Here is a 17,279-nt window from a genome sequence, read left to right as displayed (position 1 = left end):
CCTCCCAAGTGCTGGGATTAAAGGCGTGCGCCACCACACCCGGCCCCAGAACATGTTCTTATATCAGTATAAAAAGGGTAATATTGAGGCAGGAGATATGACTCAGTAGGTAGAGATGCTTGCTCCCAGGCCTGATAACCTGAGTTCAATCCCCAGTCTTCATGGTAAAAGGGAAGACTTGAACTAACTCTTGCACGTTATTAGTGAGGTTGTCACACACATGCATGCGTGTGCATACACACAATTTTTAAAAATTTAAAGGTAATACCTCTAGAGTATTAAAAAAATAATTATGGCGGGCAAGGTAATACCTCTAGAGTATTACAAAACAAATAATTACGGCGGGCGTGGTGGCACATGCCTTTAATCCCAGCACTTGGGAGGCAGAGGCAGGTGGATCACTGTGAGTTCCAGGCCAGCCTGGTCTACAAAGTGAGTCCAGGATAGACAAAATAACATAGAGAAACCCAGTCTCGAAAAACCAAAAAGAAAAAAATAATAATTACAAAGCCTTTTTGCAGCACTTCAACAAAGCTAAATGTTTGTGGTATGTTCAAAAATGTAAAATTATAACTGAGCACACACCTTTAATTCCAGCACCCTGGATCTCTGTAGGTTCAAAGTCAGCCTGGTTTATGTAATAAGTTCCAGGTCAGCCTGCGCTACCCAGTAAGACCCTATCTCAAACAAACAAAACAAAACAAAATGAAAACAAATGTAAGATTATTAAATTTTCAATCTATTCTAAGATCTCATTGTATAACAACAACAACAAAATGCTGAGGAATCACAGTGTAATATGTAAAAAATTAAAAAAGAAAATCCACAACAGTAGAAGGAAACAGACTGACATTATAACTAACATATATAATTAGGTATACAGACAATAAAAGCAAACAGAACAGGATACTAGTCTACTTAACACCCCTACTTCAAGTTGAGAGACAATAAAAAAGACTGGGATGTGGCAGCATGTGACAGACTAACATAGGCGTCACCTTCACACTAAGCAGAGGAACTTGGCAATAGACTGCAGAACAAGCAAAAGATTACATCCACACAACTTATTACTAAATGAAACTAGTTTATACGTATCTGAAAAGCTACTGGGTGGAACCAGTAACTGAATGGATGAAAACCAAAACAAAAGAAACAGTGAAGAGCAAGGGATGCAGAGCAGGAAAGTATCCATCATCCAGGATGGCTAGGACGATGAGTAGCTATCACATTTTGTATAAGGCAACATTGTATCAAAGATTAAAGGATGTACCTTTTCTGGTCCAATACCTTCTGCCTCTAGAATGGGATCTAAGGAGATGCTTGTATAAGAATTCATCACAGGGACTACTAATGTCTCTCTCTTAGTGATAAAGCACTTGCCCATTGTGCAGAAGGCCTTGGGTTCCGTTCCCAGCACAGCAAAGTTAAATACAAATGAAATCATTATAATGCTGCTTAATAAACTGGACTCAACCAAATAGCCTATCAATAACAATAAATAAGTATTAATAGCTCAAAGCTAAAATGTCATGCATCTACCTGAAATGATGGAAAGAGCTCACACATTTGTTGATATGAAACAAACAAACAAAACAAGCCAGGTCACTTTTCTGGCAGCTCCTTCCCATGAGCAGGAGCCAGGGGTGTTTGGTCTTCCTGCTTACTTCTGGCACCTAGAATAGTGAGTGTCCTATGCCCCCAAACCACTTACTAAGTAGGTGAGATTTTAGCAGGCTACAGAACTGTAGTCAGCAGTAATGGCATGGCTTCCTCTCTTCTCTGTCTGCCCTCTTCATATAAAAATATATAATTGGGAAGGCAGACAAAAAGGTTAACAGTAATACTTTGGTATGCGTTATAACTATCTTTATTCCTTTCTGTACTGTCTAAATTCCTTATAAACTATTGATTTTTAAAGAGCCCATGTAGTTAAAATTAATACAGCTTAAAAATTCTAAAGTCAGCAATGCCATACCAGCGAGGTGTGTTTTCTTTCACTTTCAAAAAAAAACAAAACAAAACTGTGTTCTTATCTTGTACAAATGTCATCTTTCTCAGTGTCAGGAAATGGCGCACAGAATGGAGAAAAACCGTATGTTTTCTATAGGGTACAAAAAGCATCTAAAAGTAATTGCCTTAACATCCTTCCCTGGTTTTCATTAACATACATCCTATTCTACTCTAGTCCTATTTGGTGGTAGCCCCGCTCCCCTTTTCAGATTAAAATGCCAAATGAGTTCATCTCTTATACATTTATTTCATTTAAAGACATTTTGCTGAAGGATCAAAACTCTTCACCTATCTCACGTCTCTCTCCAACCCGTCACCTTGTTCTGTTTTATTCATAAGCTTTATAGGGAAGAATAACCTTATTTGGATTTTTATCATGCTTCATCCTTCTAGAATGTAAGCTTCACGAGGACCGGAGTTTTGTCCTGCTCCCACCTGTGTCCCCAGCCCAATACTAGGTGGTGTCTAGTAGGCCTTGGTACCTGTCAAATGAAAAAAAAATTATGTGGAAAACAGAGAAAGGATACAACTCCAAAGAAGCCAATAAAGAGCGAACTGGAAAAAAAAGAAAGAAATCATAACGAATGCCGCCACCCTGACAGGACTGGACGCTGTAACATGGGTTCGGAGACGGACGTTTTTCAAGGCGAGCAGGTGCTCCACACCTATCTAACTACACAGTTCTTCAGGAAGGAGGAAATCCACAGGGAAGTGGGACAACTGTTGGTGAGCAGCTCCCGGAAGAGTGTAAAGGACCATCACCATAAGAGAGACGTGGCCCGCGCGGAGGGAGGGGAAAACCTCACAATACACCATACATCTTAGCCCAGATGGATTTTAAAAAAACAAAAACAAACAAGCAAAAAACCAAAACCAAAACAAAACCAACCACACGAATCTCCTATACAATCAGACAAGCAGGCAGTCACCCCTCCACCAGACACTGAAACAGGCTGCTTTCCTAGGGCTCTGCAATCGCCTGCAACCCAGGAGTCCGGTCGCGACTCCAGCACTATTCCCTCTCCAGGACCCGGCGCCACACCGCCCCTAGGAGACCGATGGGGGAACCGTTTGAGGATCAGCTTTCTCTACCCCCGGAGCGCGCTACCCTCCACCGCACACACGCCTGCCAGCCCAGCAGGTCCCCGAGGCCCCGACCCTCCAACTCACGTGTAGATGATGGACATGAAATGCATCAGCCACAGCACCACGAAGAGCACGAAGCCGAACAAGGCCATTCCCTCCTGGGCCAGGTCCAGCAGCGCCATCCCCCGGCCCGCTGGCCCGGCCCGGCCCGCTCCGGCCGCCGCGGACAGCGCTGCCGCGGGAGGAGGACGCGGGGGCCGCCGGGTGCGGGGCGCGAGCCGCGAGTGGAAGGTGGGAGAGGAAGGGCCGGCGGGGCGGCGGGCGTGCGGACGGAAGGGGCGGGCAGGGCCTGCGCGCCCCTGGCCGCTCGGCGCGCGCTCCGCACCGCGCGCTCCTCAGCGTGCGCGCGCTGGTGTGCTGCGGGCGCAGGCTGACCGCGCTGCGTGCTCCGGGCGGCCGTTGCCGCGCGCTCGGGCTCCCGTGGTCTAGACCCTCCCGGCTGCCGCCGCCGCCGCCGCCGCCGCCGCCGCCGCCGTCCCTCTCGCTGGCAGAGGCTCTGCGATCTGGCCGTCCCTACTACCGGGGCCCGGAGTCCCGGCACGATGCGGTCCGCCCCGCCCCGCCCTCTGGAGCCCGATGCCCGCCCTCCCTCCCCCGACTCCGGGGCGGTGTCCTCGCTCCTCGGTGCCCGCCCACGCGCCCACGGGCGGAGCTGCCCCCGCGTGCTCGCCCCTGGCAGCCACCAACCGCTGCTGCCGCCCTCGCCCGTGGGTTCAATCTCCGTGCGTCCCCTGCACGGTCTCTAAGCAGCACGCGCCGCCTCTACACTTTATCTTGGCCAAATCCCGAGGAACCAGGAGACTGTTATTTTAGGAATCCCCGAACACAGAAATGGAAGAATCCCTTGATGCTGAAGATTATGCGCCCTCTAGGGCAGTGTAATTTGGCTAAAATGTAGCCAAATGTAGCTAGTTCAAGTAGGTATGGGCTGTTAGTGTTGCTAGTACACCAGCAACAAACTATCTCTTTCATAAATCTTGTGTTATTTTGCTGGATTTTGAACATAGTGGGTTAAATTACGTCGCACTCTTTAAAAAGACTTAAAATGTTGCTAGTACGAAAATGCTTAATTGCACATGTGCAGGATATTGAAAATGGGGAAATAAAGCCTGGGCACTGTGTGAGAAGCCTATATGTTCCATTTACTCCTGGAACTGAGGCAGGAGGACTGCTTGCACTGGAGCACACACGTTCCAGGCCAGGCTGGACAAATTCAGTGAACCCCTGTAGTGAAAAAACAAAATAGTATTGTAATTTTAAATCAGTCCTGGGAGAGGCTGGTAGTAAATGTTTCCATTTGTTTCCTCAGCCTGGATACATTTATGTTGTTTATAATTGTTCTGTGTTTAAACTGTTTATTATTCAAGTTATTTTTTTTAATCCATGACCTCCCTCAAAGGATTTCAGTATTCAATTCAGTTTTAAAGTTGTTTGTTATTGCTTAGCTTGTAGTTAATAATAATTGGGCTGCCTCCGTCTATGATTTACATGATCAACTACACTTACAAGAATTGTAGGTTGCCATGTCCTTTGTTCTATTGGTGTAAAATCAAACCATGTTCAGAATTAATTTCCAGCACTCAAAGAGGCAGGGGCCAGCGGATCACTGTGAGTTTGAGGCCAGCCTGGTCTGCAAAGTGAGTCCAGGACAGCCAGCGCTATTACACAGAAAAACCCTGTCGCAAAGGGGGTTTTAAAAAAGGGAGGGGGGAGGAAGAAATTTCTTTTGAATTGTTGAGAGTTACTGGTTGATAGAGTTACCACAGGATGGAATCCATACATGAAAATAATAACACAGTTTTTTTAATGCCATGATTGTGATTAATCAATTCTAAGACCCTCTTTTAAAGAATTCTTTCATCTTCAAGATTCAAAAAAGAAAAAGAAAAAAAGAAAAGAAAAGAAATGTACTTCACACTTAATGACATCTTACAAATAAAATAATAAGCCAGGTTTCTTTTTCTTACAACGTGTTCGCTAGTCATATATAAAACAATGCTGTGTGTTATCAGTTCCTTTGGACTTGGTCAACGACATGAATTTCTTAGTTTGAACATTGTGTAACATTTTGAATTTTTCCAAATCTTTCCTAGACCCTCACAGCAAAGTTACATACTGTGTGGTGGGTAACACAGAAAGACCAAAGAAAAGTGGTGTAATTGGGTACAACCAAATAAAGATCAACTATATCACACTACATCTTGGTTAAATTTTGTCTGCTCAAACTTGGCTTTCACACACCAGCTGGAAAGATAGTTGGACTGTTAAGAGCACTTGCCACTTTTTCAAAGGACCAGGGTAGGAGGTGCATGCAGTGCCCATGGATGACAGAAGAGGGCGCCTGATTCTTCAGGACTGGAGCTACAAATGCTTGTGAGCTGCCAAGCAGGTGCCGCAAAGATCCTTTGGAAGAGTAGCCAGTGCCCCTAACCGTTGAGCTGTGCCTCCAGCCCAAGGAAAATGTCATCTTTAATGAAACTTATTAAAGGCACAAATCTAAAAAGTCAACATGCTTCATGATTTCAACATCAATACTGTGAGAATGGCAAAGTCAAAACAAAAGCTAGCAGTTACTGCCAATTATCCTGTATGATCTTGTGATGATAGATACGTGACATATACTTGCCAAAGTACACCAAGAGTACACCAAGAGCGAATGCTAATAGTAAGTGTGACTTTGAGTGATAACAAGGCGCTACTTCATTAACTGTAACAAATGTATCACTCTAGTGTGAGATTTCGACAGTAATGTGGTCCTGGGGAGGGAGGGGGAAAGTGGAGCGTGGAAGTATGCAGGATTTTCTGTTCACGTTGGCTGTGAACCTAAAGCTACTCTAAAAAGGTCATTAAGAAGTAGTGGGCGTTCTACTATTTTCAAATAGATAGCTTAAAACGTTTTTATGAAGTATGTAAACACATGTAACAGGAAATGATGTAAGAGCCTGAGCAAGTAAGATCAACAAGATCCAATATCTTCACACCTTGTAAGCACTAAAATATGTGTGCAGTGCATGAATAAACTATTACACATTGACAGAAGTCAACAGTAAATTTGCTCAGGTTTCTTCTTTTTAAGTTTTAAAAAGTATTCTTTAAAAATAAAAGAGAGGAAAAAGACATATTACTCAACATATGCCCTTCTTCCTATTACAAAATTGATTCAGAGAACTGAACAAAGATATACAGGCCCTAGAGATATAGGCCAGTGACAGATTGCATGCTTGACCTCACAAGGCCTTTAGTTTGATCCCACATCCACGCAGAGGATTGATGCGTGGCTTCACCTAGCCACAGCTGAAAGGCCTGTCAGAAATCTATCCTGTGAGTAAAAAAGCACTATTTTCATCTCAGTGTTCGTTTAAATATTGAAAGTTCAAAACTTCTGCCTTTGTCAGCATTGGTATTTAAATATGTCATATAAACATCTTGAAAACCACAGTCCAGAGCTGAGATGGTTGGTAATACACACTTGTAACCCTTGCATTTGAGAGGCAAAGGCAGGCAGATGTGAGCCAGAGGCTGGCCTAGGTCACCCAGTCAGACCTGGTCTCCAAACACCCAACCTCAAATAATAATGATAGCAGTGATTCACTCCTTAATGGCACTGTGTTAAGACATGTATAATGTAAATTTTCACCCCTACAAAAGCTTTCCAAATCGCAGTGCAGAAAAGTTTTTCCCAGACACCAAGTACACCGAGTAAACTTGTTTCCTGATGCTAACTTGACAAGAGAAGTAACATTGTTCCTTTGCTCTAGTTGGAATTAGAAAAACATTGTAGCTGGAGTGATTAGCATACCTTTGTTTGTTTCCCATAAAAAGTTTACTTTCTAAAGGCCTTTAGATCCTGGGATACGTGCATGACACTGAATAGCCTTCAAACGATACAAAGGTTGCAAGCAAATTGTGGGCTCTGGGCCTGGTCTTGTTGATAAACTGCAGGTGTGGCCCTTGTTCGTGTGGGTGCGGTCTAGGGAGTGCCCACAGGTCACTAGAGTTCAACTCCTCTTGGGCTGCTCCTCTCTAGACTGAATGCCTAGCTCTGATCTGCTTTATTATATTTCTTTTAAGTGTTTCGTATTTGATTTTACAACATCTTTTGCTAACCTATAGTTTGCTAGGTCAACACATTAACATGAATTCTTTACTGTTTAGTCATATGTGTCCTATTTCCTGCAAGAAGAAAGAGATGTTGTTGGTGTTTTCCTAAGTTAGTTTGAGCAGAAAGCACTTTTTTAAAAGGCGTGTTTATTTGTCTGTGTGTGAAAACACACACACACACACACACACACACACATACACACACACACAGTGTACTTGTCTGTGCTAGCTAGGTATTCTCTGCCAATGAAATGAGCTAATTATTAAAGCATAAAAGGCAGGCTTATTGCCGGCAGCTCTCGGATAGGCTCACTGGTCCCTGCAACAGGGCCTGGGAAGTCACCATGCAGAGGAAGTCAGAAAAGGGGGGTGGGGGGGGGGGTGGACAGAGAGAGAAAAACCAAAATGTCTGGATTATATAGTGAAGAGCCTCTGGATGACAGGAAGCCCAGTGCCTGGGCTGGAAAGTTCAGGTAGGGACTGAGGGATGCTGGGAGAAGCTGGAGGCCAGGTCTGCTTTGGTTAAATGGGCACTTCAAACACCAAGTGTTTTCATCAGTCACTTTTCCTTTTGTTATGTATGTACGTACTTACTTATTTATTTATTTTTGAGATAAAATCTGTCCCTGAAGCTGGAGGTCACAGTTTCATACACACTGGCTAGCCAGTGAGGCCCTAGGATGCTCCTCTGTGCAAACCCTTGCTTACTCCCATCCAGCACTAAGCTTATAGACACATCCACTGCTGCTCATAATCCTCAAAGTGCTTCAGCCACTGAGCCATCTCCCCAGGTCCTGGTCTTCAACTCCTGACCAGGCTGCCTCAACCTTTGGGGGACTAGGGTTACAGACACATGCTACCACGCCTGGCTCGAGAGAGCATTCCTGAAAGACAGCACAGTCTTCAGTCTTCCACCTGCTTGCTCTCTAATGTCGTTATTTTGAAATTGTTATTAATGGAAGTAAATGGGATGCTAGAAAGAAAGGCCAGTGCGTCTTAGCCTCTCTTACAACCTAGTTTGCTACATTTCAGTTGTTAAAATTAATATGGACATAAGATTTGTTTACCAAATTAAGCAATCTACTTTGCGAATGGCACTTTGAGGATTGAACATATATTATCTGATAGTTAAATTAATTCAGCACTTCACTTACACAGTCATATAAATGACTCTGACTTTTCAGCCTGATCAACCTGGGTCCAAACTCCAGCTCCCTCACTTATCCTATTGTATATAATAAGGTAGTTACTTCACTTAATCTTTTGGCCTCTGATTATATATCCCATGACTGCTATAAAAGCCTAGTTAATATTTTAAAATATCACCTGCCACATAACTTCTACTTCCTATGTTAGTATGTCAAAGAATTACTAAGAATATAATTAAAATGTAATTTTTTCTTTTTTAAAGCCAGGTCTCATGTGTGTCCCTGGCTGACCTGAAGTGCACTATGTAGACCTCAAGCACACAGCAGACTGCCTGCCTTTGCCTCTTAAGTGCTCATATTAAATAAAGGCCCATGATCAGCTGAGTTTATCTTTTATTAAGAAGCAAAGACTGGCTAGGCAGTGGTGGCACATGCCTTTAATGCCAGAACTTGGGAGGCAGAGGTGGGCAGATCACTGTGAGTTTGAGGCCAGCCTGGTCTACAAAGTGAGTCCAGGACAGCCAAGGCTACACAGAGAAACCCTGTCTCAAAAAAGAAGAAGAAGAAGGAGAAGGAGAAGGAGAAGGAGAAGGAGAAGAAGAAGGAGAAGAAGAAGAAGAAGAAGAAGAAGAAGAAGAAGGAGAAGGAGAAGGAGAAGGAGAAGGAGAAGGAGAAGGAGAAGAAGAAGAAGAAGAAGAAGAAGAAGAAGAAGAAGAAGAAGAAGAAGAAGAGACTATTGAGATAAACACAACTTGAGTTTAAGGGCTCCACCAATTAGGCACAAGTACCTTAAGAAAAAAGACTGGGTTTGACTTCAGTTTTTCCTTTATTTGCCATATGGCTTGAAAAAGTCAGTTACCTCAGTGCTCTTGTCTATAAAATAGGCTGTGGTGTATTGTCATATACACACATACATAAACATATATGTATGCATGGTAACAGCTCCAGGAATATTATGTTTATCGGGTCTGGAGTCATGTAAAGAAAACACCAAGGATACCCTGTGGTGAAGCAAAAAGTTTATTTTCTAGGCAACAGGTACTGGCAGCCAGAGTCACAGCTCCAGTCTCAGGAGTTAGACTCGCAGCCCAGAGCATGTGTTCCAGTCTTTTTAAAATAAAAATCATAAGCTGGAAGGCATGTGGAGGAAGTGACGGGTTAGTCTTACCTTGACTGGTCAGTGCCAAAGAAACTCACTTTTAACAAGGCTGGAATCGGCAAGATTGCATAAGGACCAGGGAGTCAGTAATGTGTGGAGTCAGCAGGATGGGAGAAATTTTATTTGGAAACTGGGAATATTTGTCAGTCCTTGACTGATGGGTAGTTCCTTTCTTCTGCTATTTTTACAGTTTTTCCAAGAACTGAAGGCCTGTGTGCTAATATGGAAGACAGGCCTAAGATGGAGTTAGGCTAGCTACTCCTTTAAATATTCTATGAAAGTTTTATTTTCATTTTTTAAGAGGGAAGGTTCACCCAATCAGTCTCATTTCATCTAGATTAATGGCTTTTCCTTTAAAACAAAACAAAACAAAACTGTTTTCTACCTATAATTGAAAATTAGCTATAAAGCCAAGTGTGGTAACACTTCCAGATGTATAGTGAGAGCCTGTTTGTTTGTTTTGATACAAGGTTTCTCTCTATGGCCTTGGCTGTCCTGGAACTCACTCTCTCAGGCTGGCCTTGAACTCTGATCTGACTGCCTCTACCTCTCAGTGCTGGGATTAAAGGTGAGCATCATCACTACCTGGTTGAGAACCTGTCTTAGAACAAACAAACAAACAAACAAGTACACAAATAGTTTCAGCAAAACCGTTGTATCGGGTGTGAATTCTAGAGTGGTGGCCCCAAAGCTTTGAAGTAGCTTTTTGTCAATGATGTTATCTGAGAGTTGATGGAGTGGCTCTTTGGAAGGATTCTCATAGCCTTTGCATAAATTAGTCTTGAGACAGGCCTGGCTAACCAGGAGTCTCCTACGGCTGAGAATTGATTGCTTAGGAGATGGGTCTTTCAAGACAACCTCTAGATCAGATAAGAGATCTTGGTGTGTAGAAATCGACTTGCTACAAGTGTGTTGTTTATGTAACAACAAAGAGCTTCTCGGAAGCGGTCAGTGTTGAGTCCTGGAAAGCTTGAACCCTCTGCTGTTGGAGAAGCCTAAATTCATCTTGTAGTCGCTCTCTTTCTGTCAATGGTTATGCGGGGCAGGTAACGCAGAACAATGACGAACAAAATAAATAAATAATCTGAGATGTTAGTTCAGGTTTATTTTTTTTCAAGACAAGGTTTCCCTAGACAGCCCTAGCTGACTTGGAGCTCCCTTTGTAGACCAGGCTGGGCCAACTCACAGAGATCTGTTTGCCTTTGCCTCTGGCAGTGCTGAGACTAAAGATACACATCAGCACTCCTGACCAATTTTTTTTTTTAATTATATAATTTTTCTTTAAATGCTTAGTAGAGCTCACTAGTAATGGCATCTGGGTTTGGGATCTTTTCAGAAGGACAGGGGATTTGGTTTTTGAAAGAGATTTATTGATTTCTATTTTGTGTGCATTTTTCCTGCATGGGTGCCTGTGTGTCACGTGCATTGCTGGCTGAGGCCAACACAGGGCACTCATCTCCTGGAACTAGAGTTACAAACAGTTGGGAGACACAATGTAAGAGTTGGCATTCAGACCCGGAACAAGAGGCTGAAGTGCCCATTTAACCAAATGACCTCCCAGCATCCCTCAGTTCCTACCTGTTATAGGGGATGATTGGCAGGGCGGGGCTTCCTCAATCCCAGAAGCTCTTCCCTATATAAACCAGCCTTCTGTCCTCCTCCTCCTCCTCACCTTGTCCTCGTCCTCCTCGTCCTCCTCTTCGTCGTCGTCATCGTCGTCGTCGTCGTCGTCCTCCTCCTCCTCCTCTTCTTCTTCTTCTTTTCTCTCTCTCTCTCTCTCTCTCTCTCTCTCTCTCTCTCTCTCTCTCTCTCTCTCTCTTCCTCTCCCCCTCTCCCCCCCCTCTCTCTGCCACCGGGGAATCCTGGGAATCTGACTCAGTAGACCAGACTCAAAGGTACCTTTAACAGGTTGAAAGTCCAATCAGATCATCCCATGCTAACCTCAAGTACCAATCAGGTTGGTATAGCTATAGGGAAATAAGGAAATGGCTGGGGTGGGGGGGAGGCAATGTCATCTCAGGAGACTTCTGTAAAGAAGGGGGAACTAGTCATCCCCCTAGCCTCAGATCTGTTTTGACTCTTCACTAGTGTGCTAGGAGTCCCGAGTAGATCAACGCTGTATGCAGTGGATCAGGACCTTTTGAGGAGTCTTAGAAGCCTCTGATGCTTCACTCACTGCTCTGTGTGGGTCTCCAACAGGCTTCCTTTGACATTCCAATTTGAGAATGCTTTCTCTCTTCCTCCACCCTCCACACCTCCTGTGAACTCACCGAAATGCTGCCCACCAATAAACCTGCATTTATATACTAAATTTGTCTTGAACTGGCTTATTTCTTTGTTGGTGGAGAGAAACTTTTTTGTTTTGTTTTGTTTTTTGAGACAGGGTTTCTCTATGTAGCCCTGTCTCGCTTTGTAGACCAGGCTGGCCTTGAACTCACATGGACCCACTTGCCTCTGCCTCCCCAGTGCTGGGGTTAAAGGTGTGCGCCACCACGCCTGCCTGAGATAACCTATCAGTAGGTGCTGGAGATCAAACCTATGTCATCTTGGAAAGCAGCCAGTGCTCTTACATAGAGACAAACTAGTTTAAAATAGTCAAAATTGTTACTCATTAATAAGAAATGACAATATCTATTATATATATATATTTTTTTTTTTGAGAGAGAGAGAGAGAGTGAGCAAAAGACAGAGAGACAGAGAGCAGAGTGAAGATGTGGGTGTTCCTCAGCGGCCAGAAGGAGGAGGAGTCAGATCCCCCTGCTCTGGAGCTACAGGCAGCTGTGAGCCAGTTGACATGGTGCTGGGAGCTGAACTTGGGTTCCCAAGGAAGAGCATGCGCTCGTAGCCATTGAACCGCATCTCCAGCCTCCTATATTGTTTCTTAGTCTTCTCAGCCCCCTTTGCTCTCCACTTTTTACCCTGCAGGCAAATCAGCAGGATTTAAAGTTATAATACTTTCTTCTTTTTTCCAAGACCGCCATGCTACACGGAGAATAACCAACTCTTCCTAACCTAGGGTATTGCTCCTCTTACACACAGACCCGTTATCTTTTTTTAAAATCAACATTTTGTGCAAGCTTTGTGCATACTTAATAAGCTTGTGGATCAGCTGTCTATTTCAATTGCCTATCTCTACATTTTTAGAAATGTGTCTATCTATCTATCTATCTATCTATCTATCTATCTATCTATCAATCATTTGTTTGTTTATTATGTGTGTGGGTGTTTTGCCTGTACAGCATGTGCATGCAGTGCTTATGGACTCTAGATCCCCTGGAACTGGTGTAATAGGCTGTTGCTAGGTACCATGTGGGTGCTGGGAATTGAATCAGGGTCCCTCTGGAAAAGCAACCAGTGCTCTTGACCACTGAGCCATCGCTCCCTATGGTAGAAGACTGAGTCCTGCTGGACACATCATTAGTCTGTGTTCACTCCCCAGTAAGTTGCTGTCTTAAAAGAGAGAGAGCTCATGCTGGGTGTGGTGGCGCACGCCTTTAATCCCAGCACTCGGGAGGCAGAGGCAGGCGGATCGCTGTGAGTTCGAGGCCAGCCTGGTCTACAAAGGGAGTCCAAGACAGTCAAGGCTACACAGAGAAACCCTGTCTCAAAAAACCAAAAAAAGAAAGAGAGAGAGAGAGAGAGAGAGAGAGAGAGAGAGAGAGAGAGAGAGAGAGCTCAAATGCATAAAGGTTAGATCCGTGACCACTTGAAGGTGGAATGTAAGTGGAGAGTTGCGAAGAAGCCACTGAGGTAGCAATTGGTAGGTATGGATTAGATGCTACAGCGACAACAGAACTCTGTTAACAGGCAAAGAGGAGGCCGCATTCTTAATAGATCCAAGTGCTTGTAATTTGCATGTATGAATTAGGAGTTAAAGTGGTGTTTTGTTTCAGTGACTAGGTTGCTCTGCCAGTGGGATCACTTGGCCTTCACTTGGCCCCTCACTCCTCATTGCTACAGGTCTGGGCCAGGTTCTCAGATCTTTTATTTTATTTTATTTTATTTTATTTTATTTATTTTTTTTAGTTTTTTCAAGACAGGGTTTCTCTGTCTTATCTTGGTTGTGTCCTGGACTTGCTTTGTAGACCAGGCTGGCCTCAAACTCACAGTGATCCACCTGCCTATGCCTCCCAAGTGCTGGGATTTCAGGTGTGTGCCACCACGCCTGGCACTGGTTCTCAGATCTTAATATGTACTTTTATCAGCCAGGCATCTTGGCAAAATGCAAATTGCAGTGCAGTGAATCTGGAGTGGAGCCCAAGAGCCTGAATTTTTAATAAGCACCCAGGCTATGCACACAACCTGTTAAACAGATCTTATTTGGAGCAGTAAGGCTCTGACCAGCTTTATCATGCACATCTGGATTCACAAGAAGGTATTCCTACGTGGTCTGTCCTCAGGTAACTTTACACTGTGTGTGTGTGTTTGCTTGCTTGCTTTTTCAAAGTTCTTCCTTGTGTTTTTTCATTCCTACTCATATGTTTCCGTCCATCTCTACTCTCTGTCCCTCCTATAGTAATGGCATGTCAACACTACATAAACATGTTCTCTTCCTCCCCTTTTTCCCTTCCTCCTTCCTTTTCCTTTGTGTTTTGGGGATTAAATTTAGGGCCTTTCATACACTAAACATATACTACTCTGAGCTACAGGCCTAATCCCTAAAATTTAATACTTTATGTTAACTTCAGATACTTTGGCATGCATATTCAGTTGAAATCATGCTGTGTCCTAACAACAATGATGAGGAAAAGAAAAATTTCACTAACATTTATGTACTCAAGTGTTACAGTATTTTTCCTAATCTTTTATAGCTTTCATGAGAATATCTGGGCATGCCTTTGCTTTACTCCATTGTTTGGTTTGGTTTGGTTTTTTGAGACAGGGTTTCTCTGTGTAGCCCTGGCTGTTCTGGACTCACTCTCTACATGAGGCTGGCTTCAGAACTCATAAATCTGCCTATTTCTGCCTCCCAAGTGCTGGGCTAAAGGCACGCTGTTGTTTTGTTTTGTTTATTTTATTGTTGTTGTTGTATTTGGTTTGGTTTGGTTTTTTTTTTTGTAGCCTTTTGACTTTTTTAAAAATTTTATTAATTTATTCACATTACATCTCAATGACTATCCCCTCCCTTGTATCCTCCCATTCCTCCCTCCCTCCCATGTTCCCCTTACTCCCCTCCCCTATGACTGTGACTGAGGGGGACTTCCTCCGCCTGTATATGTTTAGCCTTTTGACTTTTTAAGACAGGGTTTCTCTGTGTAACAAAGCCCTGGCTATCCTGGACTTGCTTTGTAGACCAGGCTGATCCACCTGCCCCTGTGCTTTCCATACCCCCACCGTGATGCTGGGATTAAAAGTGTGCACCACTATGCCCAGATTCAGCCTCCTTTTTTTTTTTTTTTTTTTTTTTTTTTTTTTTATAGAACCCAGGACTACCAGCCAAGGGATGGAACCACCCGTAATGGGTTGGGATCTTTGTCAACAGTCACTAATTAAGAAAATGCCCTAAGGCTTGCCTAGAGCCTAGAGCCAGATCTAATGAAGACATTTTCTCAATTGAGGCTCCTCTCTGATGACTCTAGCTTGTGTCCAGTTGGCATAAAACTAGCCAGCACACCACTACTATGCCATTGAGCACATCTTGCCTGACAAATTGACATTGTAGCACACAGGGTCCAATGGTGGGTAAAACCACTGATATCTTTTTCTCCCCCAGCAGACTGCATAGCACCTTACAGCACTATGAAAGATAGTCCTCAATAGAGAGGAAGTTTGAGATTGATTTCTCCATGTCCTGCAACCAAATGTGTGGTTTCGTCAGCAACAAGGTCTTTCCATCTAGTTCTTGTGGGAAACAAAGAGCAATGATAGTAAATAGTGTTGTTTTTGCAAATCTTTAGGCCCTCTATGACTATGGCTTTGCACTCATGAACTCACAAACACCTGTTGTTATCTTTACAAATAAATGATATTTGAGCTGAGAAGTGAACGAAATAAGAGATTCAGCCATGCAAATGTGTAAAGAATGGGAGCTTAGAGAATCAAGCCAGTCAAAATTCCAGTTTGGATGAGGAAGGGGCTCCCAAGACTCCAACCGAAGCTTGGAAGATATTGGCTGTTGATGTGGTGCAACCTGCTTAACCAGCTTAAACACTATAGCCCCTCCATTGAGGGGCCTACTTGAGTTCTTAGCATAACCGTAGCTCCTCTGTTAACACCTACTATTGCCTTTAGCGTATCAGAAGCCATTTTTCCTCCAAGTCTCCATTTTGATTATAAAGTGAAATAGAGTTTAGGTTCTCAGGCCCTACCTACCTCCCTGAGACCAGAATTCAATAGTTCAATACTTGCTGCTTAGGATAAAACAATAGATGATAAATACATGTTCTGTTTGAGTTAAAGATAAATGCATGTTCTTTTAAAGTTAAGACAGCAACATCCTGCTATATTTCTCTCTCCCAAAATGATGGAGAACTGGAAAATCCCCAAGCCTATATCCTAGCCAATAAGCTTGACATGCTTTGTCTAGCTATCTAGATACAATGCACTTGGAAATGTTTTGTTTAACTGGTCAAAATGATATAATGCTGCCCCTCCCTTCTCACTTCCTACACCCGATTACATAATTGTTACCTGATTACAGTTTTTCATATAAAAACCTTGCCTTAGAAACAGACCAGTGTCTCAGTGTGGCTCCCGAGTCCAGATTATGTCCCTGACTGGTCAATTTTTGTTCAGCATCCAATAAACTTTCATCGATCTGAGTCTGGTGTTCAAATGGTCAGTGTGTGGCTTTTCTTGAAGCCATGATGTTTGGGGGTTTGTCTGGGATAGCTCTCAACTTTCCCTTCAGTGAATGCTGCAACAGCGCCTCCATTTGAGATATACATTTGTTCTTGTCTAGTTTCTCTTTGCCTGGTAGTCTGGACTGTAAGGAATAAGTTTGGACACAAGCTGTTTTAAGCCTCAGTTCCATAGAAATTGAGGAAATGCTCCTTTCTTCCACTGGCTTGTATGAGACTCCATCCAGGGAGGAGGAGGGGCTCACCAAGCCCAGATCTGTCTGTTGTCTCTGTGTCTCATCTGGTCTTTGTCTGGGTTGTTTTATGTTTGTTTGTTTCATTTCATCTGTTGGCATCATTTTTTATTTTCTCCACCCACCCTTTACTCCTTGACTCAGGCACGACCTCAATTACCCACATCATGTTCACCACTGAGGAACTGCAACATATCAACACTGCTTTTCTTTGAACCAGTCCTAGCTAGGATAGAAGGGAGACACTTAAGAGTTATTGACAGATTATTGGGGTTTTTTGGTTTTTGTTTTTGTTTTTTTCAAGATATGGTTTCTCTGTGTAGCCCTGGCTGTCCTGGACTCACTTATGTAGACCAGGCTGGCCTCAAATTCATAGAGCTCCACCTGCCTCTGCCTCCCAAGTGTTGAGATTAAAGGTATGTTCCACCACACCCGGTAGTTACCACCAAATTCTTATGGAGAATTTCCCGGGTGCCTGCCAAACACCCCAAAATATGTCAAAGTTAACTCAGATATTCAAGAACCCACAAAATCCCCTACTGACTTTTTAGAAAGACTCAAAAAATAGTCAAGGGACCTGGGAAAACAGACTGTGGTTCACTGCTTCCTAGTTATACCTGAATGTCCCTACCCCTTGTTAGGCAGAGATTTGCTAACAAAAATGAGTGCTCAAATCACTTTC

The 17,279-nt window shown here is 43.5% G+C and overlaps 1 protein-coding gene across 2 annotated transcripts in view; it reads right to left on the bottom strand.

The window, feature by feature from the left end:
• Positions 1-3,669, bottom strand: part of UGCG (UDP-glucose ceramide glucosyltransferase) — a 37,481-nt gene extending 33,812 nt beyond the window's left edge. Inside the window, exon 1 of one of the 2 annotated variants that reach the window (XM_084777524.1) lies at positions 3,181-3,669. In XM_084777524.1, the coding sequence (XP_084633650.1) occupies positions 3,181-3,278 (98 nt within the window). In that variant the 5' untranslated portion in view covers positions 3,279-3,669. The remainder of the gene's footprint in view (positions 1-3,180) is intronic. The other variant, XM_084777523.1, reaches the window with a different exon arrangement.
• Positions 3,670-17,279: the final 13,610 nt, after the last annotated feature.

Source organism: Acomys minous (assembly GCF_964271855.1).
Source record: "Acomys minous genome assembly, chromosome: 1".
Taxonomy (NCBI): domain Eukaryota; kingdom Metazoa; phylum Chordata; class Mammalia; order Rodentia; family Muridae; genus Acomys; species Acomys minous.
Note: the sequence above shows the minus strand (reverse complement) of the source record. Positions and strands in the feature narration are given on the sequence as shown.